At 36.1% G+C, this 25,269-nt stretch overlaps 1 protein-coding gene across 2 annotated transcripts in view; it reads left to right on the top strand.

Annotated features, from left to right (window-relative positions):
* CPQ (carboxypeptidase Q) overlaps positions 1-25,269 on the top strand; it is a 433,138-nt gene that overhangs the window by 203,753 nt on the left and 204,116 nt on the right. For both annotated transcript variants that reach the window (XM_036233308.1, XM_036233307.1), the window contains one exon: positions 7,063-7,270. In XM_036233308.1, coding sequence (XP_036089201.1) covers positions 7,063-7,270 — 208 coding nt within the window. The remainder of the gene's footprint in view (positions 1-7,062; positions 7,271-25,269) is intronic.

The following is a 25,269-nucleotide window of genomic DNA, read 5'->3' on the forward strand; positions in this document are numbered from 1 at the left end:
TGGATGAAACCTGTCTAGGACAGAAATGGGTATACAGGGGAATGAGTCTCTCCTTTGACCCAATGGTATACAGAGGAATGGCCATTTGAATTGAATGAACCTTGAAGAAAAATGCTGAGGGGGATGGAACAGTTCAGGAGAGCAATGTACTTTACTGAATCTACCAATTCCAATGCTAATCTCAGTCAGAACACCCTCACAGACACACCCAGAGTAATGTTTGACCAAATGGCTGGGCACCCAGTGGCCCAATCAAGTTAACACATAAAGCTAAGTATCACAGTGGCTTAAAGAAACAGGAATTTACTTACCATACTTAACAGTAAATCAGTGGCGGATACCTGATTGATGATGCTCTTAGGGTCCTAGGCTCTTTTTGTCTGTCTGCTTCACCATCCTCAGTAAATGCCTTCCCTTGTACTTGCTGACTTGTGGTCACAAGACGGTTGGTGCTTCTTCAGGCTTCTTATCTGAGTCTTTGTCTTCATATTTGGGAAGGAATGTACTCCTCAGATAATACCACCTCCATTTCATTGTCAGAATGATATCGTATGCCCAGTTTTTACTTGCAAGGGAACTGAAGACCAAACATATAGCTATTGAGCCTCTATGTCAAGGAAGATGAGGGAGGAAGTATTGAAAGAGCCACCCTAGAGCTATCTGTCACAGTCTCTATCTGGGTGTGGCTTTTGTCATTTCTTTTAAAAATATTTTGTCCAGTAAGTTTTAATTAGCTACACTATGTCACATTCTTTCTATGCTATTATATTATTTAAAAATATTTTAAAATCACATTTCATTTCAAAAAAGAAGTTAATTTCAATTCATTTAATATATTATGTTTCTGTTTATATTTTATATTTATTTAGTATTGGGAAAATATCCCAAATAACTGTAATAAATATTTTCTTGTTTAATTTGAACTAAAATAAAATTTGTTAAGTGTTTAACACTGACCCTTCTGGAATTTGTTGTAAAGTAAGATATGAATACAAATTAATTTTTTTCTATATTGATTTATAGCTATGTTAATATTTAATATATAACTATTCTTTTCCCTTTGGTGTGTTTTACAACATAATAATTTAACTTTTTTTCCTGGAATTTGTATTCTATTTACTGGTTATAATATATATTTTGATGATTGGTCTTTGTAATGTATTTTAAAATCTGACAAGGCATGTCATATATGACATTGGATGCATTTCATTATCAAATATATAGAGGATGTATGTATTTATTGGGCATTTAAATATATGGTAGAAACTATATTTCTTATAAATTCTACTACATTTTAAGTATTTATTTAAAATAAATAAATTAAAATAAGTACTTAAGTAAATACTTAAAATATGGTAGACTCTATCAGTTTTTGCTATACAAAGAATAATTGGACATGGTCTTGACTCTTGAGGACCTCATATCTAGTATGGAGTGTTTAAACACATGATTATAGTATAATGTACTAGGAACTATGGAGAGGGCAGCTGGGGTATATAGGGGAGTTAGTCTCCAATTCCAACCAAATGGTTTGCAGAAGACTTTACAGAGGAAGAGCCATATGAATTGAACCTTGAAGGAAAATTCCCAGGCATTGCAATGGGAGAGTGAACAGTTCACATGGAGGCAGCAGCATGTATCAAGTCTCCATGTGGTGAAGGGAAAGGCATCTTTTGAGCATGGTAAGAAGTCAGTGTGGGTGGGGTGTATTTGTGTTTATGTAAAGAGTGGCAGGGGATGAGAAAATAAATTAATCAGGGCCAGATTACAAAAGATTTTATCAACGATACTTAGATTTGAAACTTACTTTCTCACTGTAGAAAGATCTCAATATTACATAGGCGGGAAATACTATTGCTAGCCTTATTTTGGTCCTTCTTAAAGAAGAGTGAATTAACATTTTATAAAATGTATTTCTCAGATAAGTCTATGAGATGATAAAAGTGTTACATGAAAAAAGGGGTTCTACAGTCAATTGAGGTTGGGAAATGCTTAGTCAAACACATTTCTTAAATATCTTACTTGTCAGAGTCTACCATAGGCTAATGGGCTTCTCAAAAAGGTGAAATAGTGCCCAGTGTTTTGTGACTTTATTTAACCATGGAAATGTCTCCCCCATGTATTTTCTTAGGCCTAATATTCTGTGGAACACATGTTGAAAACATAGTTCTCTTGTTTCTCCTTCAGTATGTAGCTCATGCTTTGCTTTTAAAATTATTTTCCTCATGTTAAGAAAGAAATCAATCACCAATTTTTCCAGAGTTTTAAATCAATCAAGTGTCTTTATTTTGTTTCTCTTCCAATAACATGGGCTGTCTAGTTTGTTCAAGCTGTTATAAAAAAAATATTATAGACTGGGTAGCTTATAAACAACAAATATTTATTTCTCACGGTTCTAGAATCTGGGAAGTCCAACATCTCAGGGTTGGCCAATTTGGTGTTTGTTGGGAGCTTGATTTTGTAAATTGCTGTCTTTTCACAGTAACCTCACATGGTGGTTAGGATTCCAACATATGAATTGGGAGGGGGTGCGCACACATTCAGTCCATAGCATGTGCTATGAGTTATATGTTCAGTTCTGTTCTAACAGGAGGATGTTGGGGCTCTGAGGTTAATTAGAGAGTAACATAGTTTAACAGAGTTAATAATAGAAATTTAGGATATTTTTGAATGAGAAGACAGTGCTCTGGGTTAGATGATATTTAAATATATTTCAGTCCAATCAGTCAGAATTGTATTCCACTAGGGCTTAAACTGAGAACAATATTCAGTTGGCAATATAGACAGAGCATTTCATTGATTAAGGTTACCATCTTCATTTCCCAAATGATTTTATGTTCTATATCTTATTTATATTTATCATCTTTATTAAATAAATTATTTATTTGAACACTATCATTGTTCTAAGTTAAGTTTTTGTTTTGCTTAATACACAAACAAATATTTCTTTTAAAAATTATAGGGATTAGAGAAGAAAATAAGGAAGAAAAGCCAAAAGTAGATGAAATTAGTGTAAGCTAGCAGTGATTGTAACATACAGAAGAATGAAGTCAAAAATGGAAAAAAAGACCAAATATATTTGGTGATGTTTACTTTAAGTTAAAAATATATAATAATAAAAAATCTAACATTTATGCAGTATTTTATAGATGACAAAATATTAAATATAAAAATTTTAGCTATTTTTAATTCTCTTATATTTATTTCATAGGCAGTTATCATCTTATACCTTTGAATTTCCTTTACATTACTGTGTTTTAGATAAAAAATACCAAAAGTCGTTCCTTTATACTGTGGATATTGAAATCACAATTTTATTCCTCTGAGCATTTTGACCATCTTCCTTCTTACTCACACACTTGTGGAATTGGCTGGGTCCCTCTATTTTAGAAGGTATATCTGATACTGTGCTTGTAATTGACTCCTTACTGAGAACTATAGGTGAAGGTAAGATACTAAACACATTGGTTAAGTTTCGTTCACAGAATCTGTGATCAATGTGGAATAGAATTCAAAATTTGACTTTTTCCTGTCTCTCTTATGCTATTATAACTAAACCACAGAAATTGAAAATGACATTTAGTCCTACCTCTTCTCTCTTGTTCAGGTGTTTTTTCACTTGTTGGATTTGGAAATATTTGAATGTTTTCCTTTTGTGAAATTGTGATGTAAATGAATCCTTTCGCTTTTGTGTCATTAATGACAGTATAAACATCTGAGATTAATTTACTCTTTATTGTTAACAACAGTGTAAAAGTCTGAGATGAATTTGCTCTTAAGGTGCTAGATCTAAAAATAACCAGTCAACTGTAATTTTTTGAGAGTTATTTTCAAACCAATTTTTAAATCCAATAAACCTCATAAACAGAATAAGGGCTCTTTTAACTATACTAAAAAAGACGTAAAAAAAAAAAAACCCTCATAGAAACAAGATTATAACTTCAAAAGCTCACAAGTCTTATAACCATTCCTACCTCCAGACCCTTTCTTTAGGAAATATTACAAGTGTTGGAAATAATTTTACATTAGTCAATGTATTATATGCCCATGTGAAAACCTACATATTCTCAGTAGAGATACATAATTGTCCTTTTGTTGGTTATTTAATATATAAGCTGACGCCCACTTTCAAGGGTTGATTTGAGCTTTGCAAATTTTGAAATGCTCAGAAACATAACATGTATGGTATTTTTGATAAACAACTAGTCAGAAATGACTAGCATTAAGGGAGTTTGATTGATATGTGGTAATCAGGTGGGAAATTTCAAGCTTATTTGTTTAAATATTGTGCTTATGTAAATCAGAAATATTCAACTGACTTCAGTTATGTCACTTTATATAAGATACCCAGAAATTTAATTAGGTTTGAAAAATTTATTTAAACTTATGTTTTTATGTGTTCATTTTATATTTAGGTATACTATAGGGAAAGCACAGTATTCATCAAGCTTTGTTTTCATATATCTCATAAGCTAGGTTTATGGAAGCATGAGTTTTGAATGAAAAAGATACCAGGATTTTCTCCTTAAAGATATGACTAAGACTTTAAGATAAATCTAAGACTTTAAGATTCTTATTTTGATATCTTAGAAATTTTATTGGAATATAGTTCATATACCATAAAATTAACCCTTTAACACTCATTTTGGTGGTTTTTTGTATATCCACAAAGTTGTGCAACTACCATCGCTATCTAATTTGAGAACATTTTCATCATCCTCAAAAGAAACACTATACCTATTAGCATTCATTCCCCTTTGCTGCTTTTCCCTTCCCTCACTAGCTCTACGCAAGTTAAAATTTACTTTTTGCCTCTATGGATTTGCTTATTCTGAAATTTTATATAAAGGGAATCTTATGACATGATTCTCTGTCACTGATGTCTTTCATTTATGATGATATTTTTACGGTTCATTCATGTTGTATCATATACAAGAACATCATTTCTTTATTGTTGATTAATATTGTATTATATGGGTAAACCACAATTGTTTATCCATTCATCACTTGATGGACACTAGATTTGCTTTCACCTTTTGACTGTTATGAATACTGTTGCTATGAACATTTGTGTGTAATATTGTGTCTGAACATATATTTTCATTTCTCTTGAGTATATATATACCTAGGGGTAGAGTGGCTGGGTCATATGCTAACTAAATATTTAACTTTTAAAGGACCTGTCAGATTGTTTTGCAAAGTGACTACAACATTTTATATTTCCACTAATAATGTACAGGGGTTTAAATTTTTCCATACCCTCACCAGTGCTTGGTTTTTATCTGTCATTTTGATGGTAGCCATCATAGTGGGTGTGAAGTGACATTTCATTGCAGTGTTAATTGCATTTCCTTTCATGGCAGTTGATGTTCAGCATCTTTTCATGTGATTATTATCAATTGTTTATCTTGTTTGGAAAAAGCCTATTCAAATTCTTTACTCATTTTTAAATTTTTTATTAAGTTTTAAATTTTTTATATATTTTAGGTACAGGTGCCTTATCAGACACATGATTTGCAAATATTTTCTCCCATTCTGTGGATTGCCTTTTCACTTTTTGATAGTGTCTCTTGAAATTCAAAAGTTTATAGTTTTGGTGATTCAACTTATCTATTTTTTCTTTTGTTGCATATGATTTTGTTGTGGTATCTAGGAAGGAAGTTTTTGAAATTTTATACTTTAACTCTTACATTTAGGTCTATGATTCATTTTGAATTGATTTTTGTAGGTCTTGTAATGTAAGGGTACAGCTTTATTTTTTTGCATGTGGATATCAGGTTGGCCCTAGCACCATTTGTTGAAAATATTTTTTTATGCCAATTATATTGGCACCTTTGTTCAAATGAGTTGACCATTCTTATAAAGGTTTATTTCTGGACTTAATTTTATTCTATTGATCAATATATCTATCCTATACCACAAGTATCACACTCTGTTGATTACTATAGATTTGTAGTATGTTTTGAAATTTGGATGTATGAGTCTACCACTTCATTTTTGATTGATTTTTGGATGTTAAACCAAACTTGCATTTCTGGAATACATCTCCTTTTGTCATGGTGTATAATTTTTTTTCATATGTTCTATGTTGCTGGTGTCAGTTTGCTAGTATTTTGTTAATGATTTTTTGTATTTCTATTAATAAGAGATGTCGATCTGTATTTTTCTTGCAATGTCTTTTGTCTGGTTTTGGTGTTAGTAATAGTGGCCTTGTAGAATGAGTTGGGAAGTATTCCCACCTCCTGTATTTTTTGGAAGAGTTTGTAAACAATTGGTATTAATCTTTAAATATACTTATTTAGATTTTTTATGGTTTCTTTTATAGTTTACCTTTTGCTATTGTTAAATTGCAGGTGGGACTTGTAAATGGGGGCAGAAAAATGGTGTTTATGCTGATCATTCACTATAGCAGGAAAAAGTTAACAAATCAGGGTAATATTTCTCCTTTATTGCCAAAATTACGATAGTGTTCTTGTTCTTAACACAGAACAATCGGGGTCCTGGATGTATTCAACACTTTCCTTCATAGGAACACAAAGATTTCTTATTGTTTCACGGTTTTCCTGCAAAGCGTTCTACCACCAGTTCAAGGCTACATATTCTAACCCCTGTGTTTGGGTGGGAAGAGAGTAGCCCCAGAGCCTGTCAGTGTACCTGGGCTAGTTTTCTTTCAGTTGTATAAGTCTTCCGGTCTGCAGCCTTGATGGACGTGAGAGTTCTCTTTGTCTCCTAGAACCCATGTGTTCACCTCTTGGTCCCGAAGACACTCTTAATGTTCTTCCAAGTTTGAAGCAATTTACAACTTTAAAGGATCATCCAAATTATCAAAATTTCATGTAATGTTTTCAGTGAGGTGATTATTAAGTTGAAGTTTCTAAGTTATTTTTACTAAAAAGAAAACTTAAGTTCATATCACAATCAAATAAAACAATATTTCCCACTCGTCCTACTTCTCATATGTGAACGAAGTTCGGTGTAAGTCAAATGTCAGATACAGATGCTTAAAATATACTTGTGGTTCATTCCTACTTTCAAGGTAACCTGGTGGCTTATTTTCTCAAGTCCTCACACAGGTGTTCAGGAATACCAGGATGGTGTGCCAAAGATCCCAACAGCCTGTATTACAGTAGAAGATGCAGAAATGATGTCAAGGATGGTTTCTCGTGGGAGCAGAATTATCATTCAGCTGAAGATGGGGGCAAAGAACTACCCAGATGCTAATTCCTTCAACACTGTAGCAGAGATCGTTGGTAGCAAGTATCCAGATCAGGTGAGTGAAGGAGGCAATAGGATGTCTGGGAATTGGGAATTGTGGTCAAGAGAGTTGGGTCTGCAGGGATGGTCCTTGTAGACTTATTAACAGCACACACTTTCAAAAGTTTGCTACATTGAAAAGTTTTACTACACAGACTGAAGAAAGACATGACTAGTTGAGAGGTCGAATGGGGTCCATTGTGTGGAAATTCAACCTCTGAATAGTTGAGAGCAATATTTGTACATATGTGTTGCCATTTGGTGCCAGCTTGGCATTTGAGATGATACCAATAACTAATAATTATTGTGCTTTTTATATGAACTATCTTATTTTGTCCTTTCAAAGCTCAGTGAAATAGGATTTATTTTCTTCATTTCGTAGATGAGAAAACTAATGTTGAGAGACATTCACTTGCCTAAGGTCTATACAACCTGTAAGTGACTGAGAAAGAACTCAAAGCCAGGATCTTACGAATATTAAACTAAGCTTTAAACCACAGTTTATGTACAATTTCAAGAGTTTTTTTTAAATCAAAGTTTGAAAATCAAATAATCCTAGAGGCATGTCCAGACTATAGACTGGCTGAAGGTCAAATAACTTTGGCAAGTTACTTATTCTCTGAGTCTTGGAGCATGAGTCATTGCAGGCCTTAGTCTGAGGCAGCCGGGGGGATCATGGTCTGTGGCTAAAGCATTAAGGCAGAGGAGTTCTCAGGGCTGCAGAGGCTGGAGGGCTGAGCCAGTGCTGGATCAGACAGCTTCTGTGGGCCACTGGCATCTTCCAGCTGGGAATACATGGGCCTACTCCTTAGCCCAGCCTGATTTTTAGAAAATAATTAGCTTTATTGAGATATAATCTACATAATGTAAATTTACCAAATTTGATGAGTTTTGAAAAATGTATACAGTAATGTAACCACTACCACAATCATGATGTAAAATTTTCCACTGCCGCATACATTCCCTTGTACCCCTTTGCAGTCCCTTTCCTCCTTGACTCTCCTGCCTCCTTCACATCCAGATCTGCTTTCTGGAACTATAGTTTTTCCTCTCTAGAATTTCTATTCGTGGAATCATAGAAGGTGTAATCTTTTGTGTCTGACTTCTTTCACTCAGTATAATACTTTTGAGATTTATCCATGTCATGTCAGTTGTCCATTCCTGTAATGCTGAGTAGTATTTCAGTGTATAAATAGACTACAGTTTGTCTGTTGTTGGCCATTAGGGTGGTTTCTAGTGTTTGATTGTTATGAATAAAGCTGTGAATATTCTTATGTAAGTCTTTCTGTGGATATATTTTCATTTCTCTTTGGATAAATGCTTAGAAGTGGAATTGCTGGGTCAGCCAGAATTTTAAAATACTCTGATCTCTGTGAAGATGTTTCAGTCTCCATATTCTATGGCGGTAGTACCTTCTCCAGGTAGGGAGATTCCAGAGAGGTCCCAGGGCTGAGGATTAAACTTTCACTCCTACCATAGTGTTGTATAGCCTTCCACAAATTGGACATAAATACTTTGGTGCCAAGATGTAAAAAGTAGATTAACAAAAGTTCTCTCATGAAGGAGTCACAGTATTATTTCCACCGAATGAATGTGGAGGAGGGCAGTAAAGTGAAGTCCATGTGGCTGTGTTTGGGAAAGACTTCTGTTTTATAGCCTGCCTGGATCCCCAGAGCTAGGTCCAGACAGTGAAGGGAAGTGGCAAGCACGCGTTTGTTCCCCGTTCCAGGTATAAGGTGACTTAAAGAACCTGAGTATGCACACTCCATCCCTGATCAATGCCATCTCCCATGAAGCCTCCTTTGGTAACCATCCCCTCATCCCAGCACTTAATGCCATTATTATGTTGTCATCTCCCACCAGAAAATACCTTGAATAGATACTTTTTATTTCTGCACTTTTTCTTTTCCTCACTAATTCTTATCCTAGGCCTTGGCATGCAGTAGCTTCTCAACACATATTTTGTTTCAGTAAAATGAAGAGAGGAAGTAAAGGAGAAAATAGTTGGAGGATTTTCTTTATGTCCACTCTCCTTACATCTAAAAGTTTTCCTGCTCATTTAGAATACTAACTGTTCATTGGCATAATAGACATCACCCCTAAATGCATGTCTAAAGCTGAACACCTCTACTTCATACCTTAGTTTGTGGTCTCTGTTAAAGGAACGATATCTACCAATCAGCACAGTTAGAAAACTTCATATGTTTTTCATTCTCTCCTTTTTTATCACTGTCCTACAGCCAGGTACTACATCCCATTTAGTCTTGCAGTATGTTTAACAACAACAACAACAACAACAACAACAACAACAACAAAATCCATTACTGCCATTATTATCCTAATTCAGTCCCTTGCTATTTCCCTCCTGATTTTTTTTCTTCGGATCTCTCCCCTACTTCTATGTTTTTGTGATGCAACTCAGAGTTATCTTGTAAAACATGGATCTCCACATAGTGTTTTTCTGCTGTCAGGCCCTCTCTCCTATTCCCTATAGGATAAAGGTTATGATAGAGATAAATGTCAGCATGAGTGATCAGAGAGGTGAGCAAAATAGAAAAGACACTAAGAGGGAGGAAAGTTTGAGAGGGTTCAATGGGAGGCAGTTATAGTTCAGAGGAAATTATATAGTACTATTCATAAATAAGCAGAAAATGAGAATGAAGAAAGAGGGAAAGGAAATGTATCATGGAGATTCAAAAACCAACTACACACCAATCTTTCATTGGCCAGTGAGGGAGTTCAACTCACTTAAATTCTGGCAAACTTTTCTAAAATCATTTTATTTTTAATTATCGATAGTGTTGATGGTGACATAAACATTGGTCTTGATAGTTTAGGTTGACGAACCTTACTACCTTGCTCTATACTGTACTAAAGGATAGTGCTAAATAACATTGAGCAAATTAACTGCAATGAAAATTATCTCTAGAAAATAGAGGTTATATTGAAATTATCATTATTCTGCCTGCAAGGTGAACATCCTGGGTGATTTGAAGGTGGGCTAACATGCAGTGGCAGTGGCTGATTGCTACTATTACAGCTCTAACACCCAGCATGACCCATTATCGCTCATTATTCATGCACAGCGCTATAATGAAAGGAAAGCAATTAGCACATAAAGAATTTTTTTAATTTGGCCTAAGAATCATAAACAAGGTGTGGTGAATATCAGCTCTGGAAAGTGTATATGCGATGATGAAGCATTAACACAGTTTAAAACCCTATTACCTAATCACAGTATAAACTTGGACTGAATTAACCACACACTTTAAAAAATGCCAATAATACAAAAACTTTACTGGGTTTCACTATGTGAAAATGGCAGAGTAGGGTATTATACACATTAATCCTACTCTTTTCCTAATGAATCCTCAGTGTCATGTTTTGGCTCCTCCAAGCCACACATTCTCCACTTTGACCTCTTCAGAAACTGCTCCTCTGTGATTTGGGCATGTTCTGGAGGGTTCAGGGTTCAGTGGACCCTGAACACTTTGAGGGGGTGCATTTCATTGGGGGAAAGCAGTCCTCTGAGAGGTCAACTCCTTTCTCTTAGCTTCACCCCTGGGAAATCATTGTATCTTTGAGGCCCATCCACAGTTGAGAATGAGTCTGAGAGAGCGAAGAGAGCTTTTTGGCTCTGAGCTGATAGTCCCTGGTGCTAAAATGATAATATTATTTCTATTCCCATCATTAAAGAGTTCATTTGAATTGGAAAATTCCTAAGAAACTTGTTGCCGCCCATGAATAAATTTTATTTTTTGTTAAATCAATAGAGATTAGCCTAACACTTAAAATAGTCTTAGAGGCAGAGACAGAAAGATAGGGGTCTTAGCAATCCAGTCTCAATTCCTTGACCTTCAGGTGAGGAAACTGAATCCATCAGTGACTTGTCCCAGGAGACAATAAATACATGAGAGGAACACACCTGGAATGTGACTTCAGATTCCCTAACTCCCATTTCTTTCTACCCCAAAGATATTCCATTATGCATGGGCATACCTTAGCTTGACAGTGTCTAAATCTGAGGGATGTAGGTTGATATAGGATATAGTCAGTGCCATTCCTACCAAGTCATTACATAGGAGAAATTGTGTCTTACTTTCATGCTTTTCCTCCTGGCATCTCTTTCTTAGGCACAAAGAGCTTTCATAAATAGTCTCTTGTCTCAGAGTTTCTTTAGAACTCTCATGAGGATTATCATCTGGGAAACCCACCCGTTCTTGGTCCATTTCTTTTATGCATCCTCCTTCCATCTAGTCTTTCTTGGACCTCATCCTTTTTTAACAACTTGTCACTTTGGAAAAGGATCTGATGGATGAAGCACTTCTGTGATATTAATGACTCTTGATGATGCAATTCCCTTGTGCCCCTGTTCATACCCTTTCACTCTCACCAATCATGGAATTAGGTGCTTCTGGTTTAGCAGAGGAACACCAACAAAGCCAAAATAGATGTACTATCAATTATATCATTAAAAAAAACTTAAAGCTTGTAATTTTAAAATAATTTTAGAGTCACAAGAAATTGCAAAAATAGTGCCGAATGTTTGAGTGTACTCTGACTGGCTTCCCCAGTGATGACATCTCATACAACCACAGTACATTAACCTGATGAGACAATACTCCTGAGAGCGAGTTGCTTCTTGTGAATCAGGGGCTGCCTTGTGGGCATCCTCTGTGTAGCGCCCAGTGTAAAGGGGAAAGACCCTGTCCTGACATTAGCCCGAATAGTCCTTTCCTAGACTTAGTTTATGATGTTTCCAGGGTATCTTACTCAAATGAGCAAACAAACACAGAAGGAGGGTTGTTCTCAAATTAACCTGACAAAAGGGCAAATTACCTAAAATGTGTGGTGGAAACTCTCAGGATAGCAAATTCCCCAATGTTGACTCTTGGGGCTGGCCCATTGCTTTTGCTCCTCAGTAGTTTTCTATGCCTTATTATGAGAATTGCTTAATAAAGGCAATATTTTTAAAATGCTAACATATTTAGGAAATCTTATGATGGATTTGTGTGGAAAAGAAAAATGTTTTAGACTTTTTTCTTTGGTTTGATAATATCCAAATCCATTTTGATAAAGCCCTGATAAGTGGAATTATTTTTTTATACATACCTTTTTCTACAGCAGTTATTTTCATGGTTTCAAAAAACAATTTCAGTATTATTTCAAATGTAATGCAGTACTTATACAGGCTAGTGGGAAACACCGAAATGAAACTTTAGTTGTTTTTTTAAACTGAACAATTTATTTTTCTGTTTTATCTTTTTGTAGAGCAGGGTTTCTCAACATCATCACTGTTGATATTTGGACCAGATAATTTTTTGTTGTGGAGATTTGTCCTGTATACTGGAGAATATTTAGTAGCATCCTCCCCCATTACCTATAACCATGGCCATCAAAAATGTCTTCAAACATTGCAAATGTCTGGGACAAAGTCACTCTAGATTGTGAATCACTAGTGTGGAGTAGTAGAAAGAACACTGGGTGGATTTTTCCATACCTTGGTTCTGGTTTTATTTCTGTCATGAATAAGCTGAGTGGCTTCGGACCACTTAATCTTTTAACTATAGGATGGGGGACATTATCTGGAAAAGATGAAGGTCATTTCCAGCCCTAAAATTCCATTACTAAAAAAATACTGGAGATTATCATCACACTGATTGTAAACACTGTATAATATTAGATAGTAATAAGACACATTGGGAGTCCTTTCATTGTTTCAGAGATTAGAGGTATTGGTAGATGTTTTTGTTTGTTTTTTTATATTCTTCGTTCAAATACAGTTAGGAGCTCTTCTATTGGAAAAGTTAAATAAACTGCCTTTTTTTTGGTGCCACTTCTTAGTCTTTAATGTGCTCATGTGCAGTGGGAATTTTTAAGCAGTAGTTTTGCAGTATTCCACAAACCTTTTGAGAATGTAGGGTAGAGGTATAAAATCCATTGGGCAGCTTCTGTGTTATTGGTTTTTACATCCATTTACATATTCATTTTTATATTCATTTTTTCAACTATTCATTTATTCAAAACATTTATTGAGTATCTGGTTTGTGTCAGGCACAAGGGTTATAGCAATAGCCTTGGGCGGGCAGTATAGCACTACACTTAGTAAGAAACATAGCCTACAGAATTCAAATCCCACCTCTTATATTTTGCTGGTAAGTTATTTTGCCTCTCTGACCCTCAATAAATATTGGCCTTCTCTGAAGAGGAAGAGTTTATGCAAGAGCAAGGAGCAGAGATATAGGAGGGGCACAACAGGAAGGATGAACTATTGAAGGCGTGGCAGGCTGTGTGAAGTTCTGGGGCTTTGTCTGGTTGGCACTAGGGAGTCACTGAAGGATTTTCACAGTAGATTTGCATATGAGTTCACTCTGGCCACTGTATACATTTGAAGGGACAAAGACTGAAATCTAGTTAGGAGATAGGACTTGAACTAAGAAGGTTGAAATAGGTGGAAAAGAGAAGGATTCGGGAAATATTTAGGAAATATTTAGGAAAAATTAGCAAGAGTTGATGAAGTTGGGATATAGAGAGAAAAAGAAGGAAAAGTACACTTTGGGTAAATAGGAAAAGTCATTTATTAATTCTATAGGAATTTATTGAGCTTCCGCTCTATGTTGTTTATATCAGATTGCCCTCACAACACTTGCAGTGTCATAGTAGAGATGGCAAAGTAAAAAAATAACAGCAAAAGAAGACAGTAAATGCTACAACATAGCAGCTATAAGGTATGATGGGGGCTCATTTCAGGGGAATTATCTTGGTCAAGGAGGCCAAGGAATGCTTTTTGGAGCGATCCAACTTATTCCTCCAGCATTAGTAGTTAACCATGAAGAGTTAGCCATCCTAAAGGTAGGTTATGGGGATGGAGAAGGGATGGAAAATAATCCAAGCTGGTGGAGAAGTATATATGAAAGCCCAAAGAGTAGTAGTATTCTTTTTTTAAGGAATGTGATGTGACCTCCTATAATTTCCAAGTCCATTGGATAATGAACCCTATTTTCATGGAGTAACACTTTAAAATAACCTAAAGAAAAAGGCATGGCCTCTTTCACATATACATGTTTTTAAAAATAAATTATTGAAATACTCAGCAGTCCCTTTGGCAACAGCTTTAATGTTGAGGCTGTCAAGCCTCTTGTTGAAGGAATGAACGAAACCTGATTGACCTGGTGAACAAACCCATTCCATACATAATTGAATAGTTAGAGGCTTTGCAGCAAATGCAGTTTTGCCTTTCATTGGAATATGTAGTCTGTTGATTTGTAAAACCTTCTTAATGGGTACAGCAAGTTATTCTGCCTGGGCGGGAGACTTTTTACTAACTTAAGCAGCTGTTTAAACTTTCATAAGCAAAGTAATTATTAAATCTTTCATGAACATGTCAGTTGGAACATTCATTCACATCTTAACCTTGAGTTGCAAAGTTTTGGGGGGTGAGGTTAAAGAGTTTTAAGCTGGCAAATTATATTCTTTTTTCTTTCTTATTATAAACTTTTTATGGCTTAGAACCAGCCAATCTAAATCATGGAAGGAAAAATACATGTGTGGCAAGTATGAGACATTTCATTGTTTATTTTTTAAATTTCTCCAATGTGCTCATGGCTGTGCATGCCTCCAGGCTCATAAAGACAGCAAATGGAAATAGTTCAGGCCAGACAGGCTGTTTTAGATAGATAGCCACCCAGATAGGCAAGGCAAATTTTAGAGAGTACTCTTTCCTATATTCAATAAGTCATCTTAGTGTGCCAGAATGGGACTTGCAAGTAGGAGGATGCCATCTTTTATAGATTTGAACACCTTTCCCTTATTAATAAGGAGTCATTTAATACTAAGCATAAGATGAGTAATAATCTACACTTATGGAGTACTTAATATGTGATAGACAGTATTCTATATGCTTGCCATGCATTTTCTCCTTTAATCTTCACTATGACTTTGTCAAATAAGCAATGCTGTTATCCCCATATTATGGATGAAGAAACTAAAGCTTGGAGAGATCACAAAGTTCACAGAGCTTCAGTGTGGCAGATCTAGGAGTTAAACTCAATTTTGTCCTATTTAAGGACTTTAATCAATAACAATTCATTATCCTGTGATTCTTAGTCCCTTTCTATTCTAGTTTGTGAAATGCTGCTACTTAGAGTTTCCTGTTTTACACTGAATGAAGAGAAAACCATAATCAACAGCTTATTGAATACCTACTATGTGTAGAACTCTGTTATAAGCTTAGGAAATCTTCTGAGGCAAAGAAGAAAGATTATAAAGGGGTCCTGGCATTGTAGCTGAGTAAAGTAGGCAGTGAATTCTGGAACTCGGGCTGTACAGCACTAATGTAGGGCCTGCAGCGCTATATGATACCTGGCCCAGTACTAACGTCCTGTGTAGTACTTTACAGTCTACAGCGTACTCTCACCTATCTTATCCCATTTAATCCTGACAGCAGGGCCGATGATTACATTTTCTACTTTAAAGATGAAGAAGCTGAGATTCAGAGTAAATGACTAAAGTCAGACGTACTTCTAGAAAGTAGGAGACAAGATTCAAAGTTTGATTCCTCTTTAACTCACTGTAGTCACTGCCCAGAGCCCTGCAGTTGAATACAGCATAGAATAAATGTGTTAGGAATGCCCTAAAAAACCCTAAAAATGAAAATGTTTAAGTAAAATATTATAATATAATACAATTGGGTGGTTTTAAAATATGTCCACAAATTCTTTTAATAGATGGGGCTGGATTCTCTTCCTCTACAAGTTGGCTGTACTTAGTTCTTTACTTCTAATGAATAGAATGTGGCAGAAATGATGATGTATGATGTCTCAGATTAGAACATAAAAAACAATGGGGCTTCCTCCTTGTTCTTTCTCTTGGGTCACTCTGATTGACGCCAGCTACCATGTTATGGAGAGGTCTATGTGGTGAGGAACCGAAGCCTTCCTTCTGTTATCGACCAGCGCAAATTAGTCAGCAAGTGGAACCAACAGCTCCAGTCAAGTCTTCAGATGACGGCAACCCTAGCCAACATCTTGACCCTGAGCCAGAACCACCTGGCTAAGCCACTCCCAAATTCTTGACTCACAAAAATGTGAGAGAATAAATATGTATTATTTTGAGCCACAAAGTTTTGGGGAACTAATATGTATCAAGTAATACAAGATACATAGTAAGGAGTACCTGTGTCTGGATTGTCAGGACAACTGGCTATTGAATGATGGGAAAGATGAGTAGGAATTTAATACATGGGCAAAGAATGTATTAGGAGGTTTTCTGGGCAAATAGAAAAGTGTGCAAAAAAGTACAAAACTGTGCCACAGCAAGGCACATTTTAGAAACTACAAATAAAGGACAAGACAAAACCTCATAGCTCCAAAATCATGGCATTTAGAGTATGAGAATCTCACTAAGAACCTGCTACTTTATATGATAATGTAGCAACTAATGTTCCTAGTAGTGACTTAAGTCTGCAAGACATTAAGTTCCATATGGACTCTTTAAGAAGATAGGAAGGCAATTAAAACATTAAAATATTTAGTTCAAAAATTAAAACAAAAATAGTACTGTATAAGACTTTATTGAAAGGGAAGTCCAGGCTATCCAACTAGCCACCTCCCTATGTGGTTAGTTCACTAAACTGTCTGGGTTTGTGTTTTGAAAACCTGAAGCTTAAATATAGGGCCAAGAAATAGCTAATGAAGAACACCTGGATTTTCTCCAGGATTTCACTCTCCCAGTTGTGCTGCAACAGTCAGGTAGAAATTAACATTTTATAACCAATTATGTGTTTTGCTTGGCATCATGCTAACCAACTGAATTTTTTAAAAAGAGAATTGCCCAAATTGACTTGTTATTCCATGCCATATCTCATTCATTGACTATTTATTGAGTGCTACCCATGTGTTACCCACTGTGGCAGGCCCATAAACTAAACCTTCATATTTGTGCTGCAAAAATATCTTTGCATCCCAGTTCCAGCTCCACGCTTTACTAGAGTTAATAGTGGCTCCTGGTAGAAAGATTACATTTATTATTTAAGTTGGGTTTTAATATAAAATTAATACTTATTCATTTGAAAAATAAAAAAAATGAAAAGAATTTTTACGAAGAAACACATTAACTCAAGACAATTGCTATTCACATCTTGCTGCATTTCTTTCTCTATATTTTCTTCCATGAATATATTTATAGACATATTTTATAGATAGTGTCAGATCCAATTTTTGTTTAACATCAGACAAAATAGCCCTTGGAATATAAATTCGTGATATTTAAGTTATTATAACAATTGAATATTCTGTAATTTACTTAACCTGCTATTAGATGTTTTGATTATATGTAAATCTTTCAGTAAAATGATGTTACATATAACTAAATATGCAGCTAGAGAATTTTGAAGTTGTCTTTTGAATTGTTTATGAGCTTTGCTAAGATTGGGTAATTTTAAATAATAATCTAAAAGAAGCTCGGGAAGAGGTTAACGTGGTTTCTCTCCCTGCCAACAGCACTGCCTTTGGAAAGTTCTGAAATGACTATGTGGCCATATGCCGAATGTGCCATCATAGTTATGCTATTAGTTAAATTAAACATGAATGATTGGACGAAGAACGTCATTATTCTGCACACATTCTTGACTCTTAATTTAAGGTTAAACTAACTTAAATTAATGTTATGTGAATTTTTAGCAGCAATTATGGCTAGTTAATGCATATTTTTTCTTAGTCATGCCTCATCTCTTTGCAAAATTACAATATTTCATTCCAAATTTATTCTGACCAGATTTATAAGTAGCACTTTCTCCTATTTTCTCTCAGTGTTATATCAGAAGGTTTTGAATTTATACTGCAAACCAACATTTGTGTATTTTCATAATGAGCCTTTAAGAAGTGGGCCCGGATATGAGAGCATAAGACTCAATGCAAATCAGGCCTCTGGACCCAGTTCTTTATTCTTCAGAGAATATTGTGTACACATAGAAATGCCATCTTAACATCTCTGTTCTAGTCTTTCTTCTCTATATCTGTCTGGGATGCCAGTACCCAACCCATCAATATGTAAACCTCTACAAAGAAGTATGCTTCTGTCACCCCTCTATTTAAAAAAAGTCAGTGGCTCCTTATTTTCTGTAAGATAATAGCCAATACTCCTTAAATCTGGCACTTAAAGCATTGCATATGCAAGAGATTATATTCATCATACCTTTTGCCACAGGTAGTCTATATTTTGGAAGCCCAAAAGATTCTCTCTTCCATGTGTTTTGTATCACTTCCCTCTTTGTCTTCCTCATAGCAGTCTCCTTTTCTGTATCTGCCTGTTGAAATCTTACTCCTTCTTTGTTCATTTATTCACTGTTTAATTGAATTATTAAATAACACAATTTAGTTAATAAATATTTACTGAGCACCAATTGCATGTTAGATGATGTTCAAGGGCCAGCTCAAATGCCACCTCCCCCAAAGCCTTTCCTAACCACCTCAGCCATATGTCACAAATCTGTACTTCACTGATGTGTATATAGTAGGCACTCAAAAACGCTTTTTGAATTAAAGAAAAAAATGAATGAATAAATGAATTAACTAATGAATAAAATAAAAGTTTTGCCTTCTCTACCAAGAGAAACTAATGACTAAAATAAAATAGTTAAATTAGAATAGGAATTTAAGATTTTTACAGGTTTTGAGTCTATGAAACACCCTCAACATGATGTCTATATTGGATAATCCCAGGAGAAAGGGAATGTATGGCATCCCTGTCTTCTGATTTCTGGATCAATGCTTATTTTTTTTAGCATGTTACCATATTCTATATTCTGTAGATATTGATATCAAAGAGAGTATTATACTTTGTCATTGCTTTTCATAAATGACATCATTGAATAGGAAGATTCTACTTTCAGAGTGTCAATAACCTATTTTAGCTTTCAAAAAGGCAAATATATTAACCTGTGTGGTGAGAAAAACATAGCAAATTAAGCAATTTTGAAAAACCATTTATTCTAAATAATATGTAAGAGCTGGGGGCCTTGGTTCCCAAAGGAAGTGAGCCTTCAGAATGATAATCATTACCATCAGCTTGAGCTTACCATGTGTCAGGAATTTTATCATCCAACTTCTCATTTAATCCCCCAAACAACTCTATGAATCAGGTATTTTATTTTCCTCATCTTGCAGATGGGTAATCATAAATTTAAAGAGATTAGGCAATTTGCCCATGCCCACTGGACTAGTGTGGGCAGATTAAATCTCAGTCATTCAGTCTCTGAAGCCCATGAATTTAATCTCTGTGCTCTTGTTCACCTTTGTATTCTTCTTTGTCTACTCATGAGGTTAGAAATGTGTGGGCTTGGACAGTGACAGTATACCTTACAAGATCCTCTCTGTTACCTCAAAATGATAATTTTATTTACATAGTTGTTTCTGTACTAGCTCTATGAATGATGAATAAGACTCAGGTTGATTTTATTTTTTCAGGAAACTACTGAAACCACAGAAAGTTTGAATCTCAAAAATTGTTCTGTTTCAAGTGGTTAGAGGTTTCCTTTTAATCTGTACACCATTCTGAATCTGAGTAGGTATGACTCTCTTGAAGATAATCATTCTTTCAAAGTCTGGAGTTTGTGTTCTTTTTCTAATCATTATGACAAAGAAGTAAAAAAAAAAAATGGCGGGCCTCTAATTAAGGAATCAGAGCTTAAAGAAGGTGTTTTTGTCTGCCCAGGACCCCTTCCTTTGGGAATGGCCCCTTTCCCACTATTTGTGATTCTGGTGGACTGCCAACTCCCATTACTAAGAACTGGAAACTTGAGCAGAGACACAAAAGGGACAGAGGATGTGGGAGCTGAGTCATCCATGACATTACCCTGTGCAGTTCAGGATCTCTGAGCCTCTGTTTTTCCTTTAGCAAAATGGGGTTTGTATTCCTCACTGAGTTGTTTGAAGATTGAATGAGATATTGTCAATGAAAGCTTTGGCATAGAGTTGTTATTTAATGAGTGGTAGTTAGCACACTTTGAAATTAGTGGTCCTGAGGAACAATTCTTTTTTCGCTAAGAGAAGGAAAGGCAAAAATAAACTCTTTCTACTGAGGAGGCAGCAAATACAGAATTATTTATGGCACTTGAGAAGAACATTCAACCATTCAAATGATGAATTAGCAAGAGATAATCAGGGTGATTGTGAACTATAAGATGATGCACTGCTGCTTTGTTATGATGCTGCTGTTTAAACTCACAATGCTTTCTTTAAGAAAATCAATGATAGGAAAAAACCCAGGTTACTTGGCAGGAGGAGGGTTGGAGGGGAACATGGAAGGAGTAAGAAGGATAGTAGTCTATAAGGGAGGAGCCATTTAACCATCTAGTAGCCAGTCATTCTTTTAATGAATAGGGTTATGATGAGGCTCCAGTATGTTAATAAATGTTCTACGGGTGGTGAGAACTCAAAAGTGAAATGACGTGTATTGGATTTGATAATAAAAATATAGAGAATTAAAATGAGATGTCCAGGAGGCATCTATGTTAAGGAAACCTAGGATCAAGACTTTCCATATTTAGCTGATGAAAGGTTGTGGCCAAAATTAAGATACTGTGGTGGAAAAAGAAAGGGTCCTGCTGACCAGTAGAACACCCATGTGAAGTGATGGGGAGATCTGATCAAGCAAGTCTCTTTGATCTTTAATATAGGGGCTTGGAGAGAGAGTATCAGAAGCAGCTACATACCTACTCAAAATGTGACTTGTTATATTATTTTGAATTTGAATAATTGCTAATTTACCAGGAGTTATACAAAAAGTAGGTCATTTGGAATTTGGATATACTTCCACATAGACATGAGGCTGAAAATGACTGTTTAAGTCATTTTCTAATATTAGCTGTGCCAGAACAAGGTATGAGGGTAAGGAAAAGTCAGTATGAGGGTCACAGGATGATGAAAGAAGACTTTATAATTTTGGGACTTTGTGCCAACTGTTGGCAAAAAAAAAAAGGTATATATATATATTTTTTGTAATGGACCCCCTTTTTTGTCCTCTTCTTCCAGTTCTTGGTACCCTTTCTCCCTAACAGAATATTTTTTTTTTGAAAAACAACCCACTAAAATAGGTATTACCCCAATGACATAATTGAGAAAAATGAGACTCAGAGAGATTTATGGAACTTGCTCATATCCATATAAGTAAATTGGAAAAGACAGTTTCACAATCGGGTATGTCTGCCTCTAAAACTCATGAACTCCAACATTTTTAGTTTGGAACATCTGAGTTGATAGTACCATCACTAACAAAATAAAGGAATACAGGTTGGAGTAGGATGTGGACAGAAGAAAGGTGGACTTGGTTTTAAATATGTTGATTTTGAGCTGCCTTGCGATAGCTATATTGTGCCATCTGGTCACAAGAGGAATTTGTGGTTGTTGCCCAGTGGTGGACGTGGGTACACATGGAATGTTTCATTTGCTGCAGATTAATAGAGGATAAATAGGTGAATATATAGACAGAGGCAGCCAATTTAGATAGATGGGTAGATAGATGTTTGTTGGTGCATTGTGTGTTCAGAAGCTGGGAAATGGCTGCAGTCACTAGTGAGTATTTCTATTGCTTAGCAACTTTAATTTCTTCATGTCGCTATGACAAATACAACTTTCATAGTTATTTTTTGTGCCTAAGGGCTGATCGTGGTGCCTATGAATGATTCATAAGTGACAATTTTGTATTATAAGCATTACTCTGACTCTTGAAATCATAGAATCTCAAGGTTGAAAGGGAACTTAATATTCTCTCTTGGATTTGCTCTATTTTAGAATTTGCTTTACACCTGTATAAGGTCCTTACTGACACATTACAGCCCTTTAGATACCTCTCTTTACATGAAAGATCTCACTTTTGAGGTAACATATTCCTACCTGAAGTGGATACTTACCATTTGTTTCTAGTTCTACCCATAGAAGACAAATCCCAATACCTCTTCCATCTGAGAGCTCATCACACATTTGGAAACAGCCTCCATATCTCTCCTGATGTTTCTGTGCTAAGCTGAATTTCTCCTCCATCTTTTCAGTGGCTTTTTAAGGTACATATTCCTTCAGGGAAGGATGTGTTGGCCCAGTTTCTGGGAATGCACTCAGATGGCCTCCGGTGTAATTTCCTTCAGGGATGGTTTTATTGGCAGAGAGCTGTTCATCCAAGGTCACCCTGCTTTGTTGTGGTCCACATCCAATGACTGATTGATATGGGGATATGAAGGCCCAGTTATTTAAGTCTAGTATGTGACAACTCTGACAAGCCATTTTAGTTTTAGAGCTGCCAGTGGGGTCAGCTATGTCCATTGTTGGACTGCATTACAACTTGACTTCTGTTACTTCTCGTGTCCTTCCCTTCCCTTTCTCAGAGCATAGGCATTCCATGTGTGAAACTCTGGCTCAGTCTGCTTGGTGTGGAGCCCAGTCTGTAATGCTTGGCTTTAAGTCTTCACATGAGCCATTCCAATTTGTTTATGCTTAGACACCTTGGTAGGGCTTCTGGAGTAGATGGATATCTAGGGATAATCTACTATACGATCATAATACCTTTGGCTTTGAAGGATATTTTAAATTAAGATTCATTGCTATGAATCTAATGTGTACAGCTCGTTATAACAGAAAAATTTTTCAGTGGAGGTATCGTAGCTTAGGCTCCCCCTTAAAAGCAGAACCTGAGAAAGGGATTACATGTAAGTAGTTTATTTTGAGGAATTATCCCAAAGAACAGAAGTGGAAGACTGGAAACAGCAAAGGATGGAAAGCCAATCCAGGTGTTCATTATTGGCCTAGTCATCAGTATGAGCAACAGAGATGAACTCCTATGGCTACCTTCTGAGAAGCCAGGTAGAGCTGTCTGCCAGAGATGAACAAAAGAGAATATTTATCTGTAGCTCACAATTCTCGTTGGTGAAGCCTGTCACCATGAAGTGTTAACTCCCTTGCACTTCCAGGTTTGTGAATGCCTCAGAATAGTTGAGTGAGAACCTGCCACCTACTCAGGAGGTAGCCACAGACAACTTTGGGGTGAAAATGAAAGATACAAGGTATAGCTGAGGCAAAATGGCATGAGTTTACCCCTGTGCTACAGCAATTGGAACTAAGGAGCTGGGCTGAGAAGGTGTGAAAGAGGGCATAAGAAGGGACCAATATAGGGTAATAGCCATAAGCAGTAGCATTGTTTCTGAGACTTTGTTTGTGTATGGATTTTATGAAGGACAGAGTTCACTGGACTGGATTTTTTCCTAATAAGTCCATAGAACTATTGCTAGGCATCTACTTTATGATAATAGGGAGAGAAACTCTCTGATGAATCAGAAGGAGGGGAGTAGTATGCTTACTCATGAATAAAATACTTATTTGGCTAGTTAAATTTACCAACAGTAAAATATTACAAAGAGAAATTGTAGAAAATACTATATAAAGGTTCACATACTCCTCTTGCTTTTCTGCTAATAGTGGATATTTTCTGCCAAGTATTTTGACAATAATTTGTGTAAGAGTTTCTTTAATGTCTTTGATTTTGCTGCTTTGTGTTCACTGCATTTTGAATGTCAAAGAGATTTGACTCTGATAGTGTTAAACCATGTAGCAGTTTCTTGTTAAATTGGGGTGAGGAGTAAGGGAATAGGGAGGTAGCTTAGAATTTAAATGAAAGATCATCTTTCGTTGTATGGAGTAAGGCACTGTTTTAGCATCATAACCTGTATAAGTCCAACTGTTCCTTATGTGTGAGTTAGCCATTAGTAACTCAACTCTGAAATAGTCATAGTAATCTTCATCATTTCATAGCTATAGTTTTTCACTGGCAGCTTCCTAATGAGCTCATCTTTGGGATGCCAAGTGGCAGAGCTATGGGCTCTCTTCGAGAGATCTGAGAGATGTCAGACAGACAATTAGCATTTTTATTTACTTTGATAGAACTTTGAATCCCAAGACCTGCCTCAGATTGTTCAGGTAGTACTTGTACTGCCTAACAAAACATGTCGAAAATTTCATACTTGTCATCCCAGGAATTTGGCAGTAACAAGAAAGAGAATACCAGGACTGAGATGTTGGTAGGAAAGGAGAGGGCTAGTCAGAGCTATACATCAACAAGACAAGATATCTAAGTTGTAAAAGGAGGAAGGCCAGTTAAGGCACAGAGGTATAGACTGGGTTGAGTTCATGAAGCTCATCTTGGAATTAGGAAGCTAGTTAGGATACTGAGTGGAAGGAAAGAGATGGAGCCCCAAGCCAGAGAGCCTCGAAAATCAGATGTCAGACTGTAGAACAGATATCTAGTAATGGTAAACATGTATTGTGTCACTTATTACATGTCAGGTGCTGTTCTAATCATTTTATGTGTATAAGTAATTTCATTCTCATAGTAAGTCTGTGAAGTAGGTGCTATCATCATGCATATTTAGCAGATGAAGTAACTGGGGCACAAAACGGTTGAATAACTTGTCCAATTTCACATAACTCTTAAGTGGTTCAGTTTGGATTCAACCCAGGTAGTCTTTTTGCAAAGTTCATGCTTTTCTTAATATTGTTTATCACTTACATATCTGCTTCTAAGATAGAAGCTTCTTATGTGTTATAAATTTCCTTGATGAGAGACCAAGACTAGTTCAGAATGTGTGGGGGGACAGAGGGAGATGGTATGTCAGACATACCATTTACGTGCCTTCTCACATCCATCTGAGCCAACTGCACCTTGCATGCTGCTCAGGAAACCACCCAGTCACCTGCCCTCAGAGAGCTAGGTCCTCGCCCTTGCCACTCACTCTGCTGTTGGCCAGCTGGTCCCCTGCTTGGAGTTTCTAGCTCATGCTGGCACTGTGGGACTTGGATGAGATACCAAACCAGGGAGCCTAGGACAAGGCCCCCATGAACATCATAAAAAGCTGCATGATACATTCTGGAAATGCAGGAGAGATAGCTCCCTTTGGGGTGAAATTTGGTTAGAGGAAAGCAGGGGATAGGAGAGGAGTGCCAGATAATTCCCTTATCTTTCTCTGTCCCATCA

Source organism: Rousettus aegyptiacus, unplaced genomic scaffold (genome assembly GCF_014176215.1).
Source record: "Rousettus aegyptiacus isolate mRouAeg1 unplaced genomic scaffold, mRouAeg1.p scaffold_m13_p_15, whole genome shotgun sequence".
Classification (NCBI taxonomy): Eukaryota; Metazoa; Chordata; class Mammalia; order Chiroptera; family Pteropodidae; genus Rousettus; species Rousettus aegyptiacus.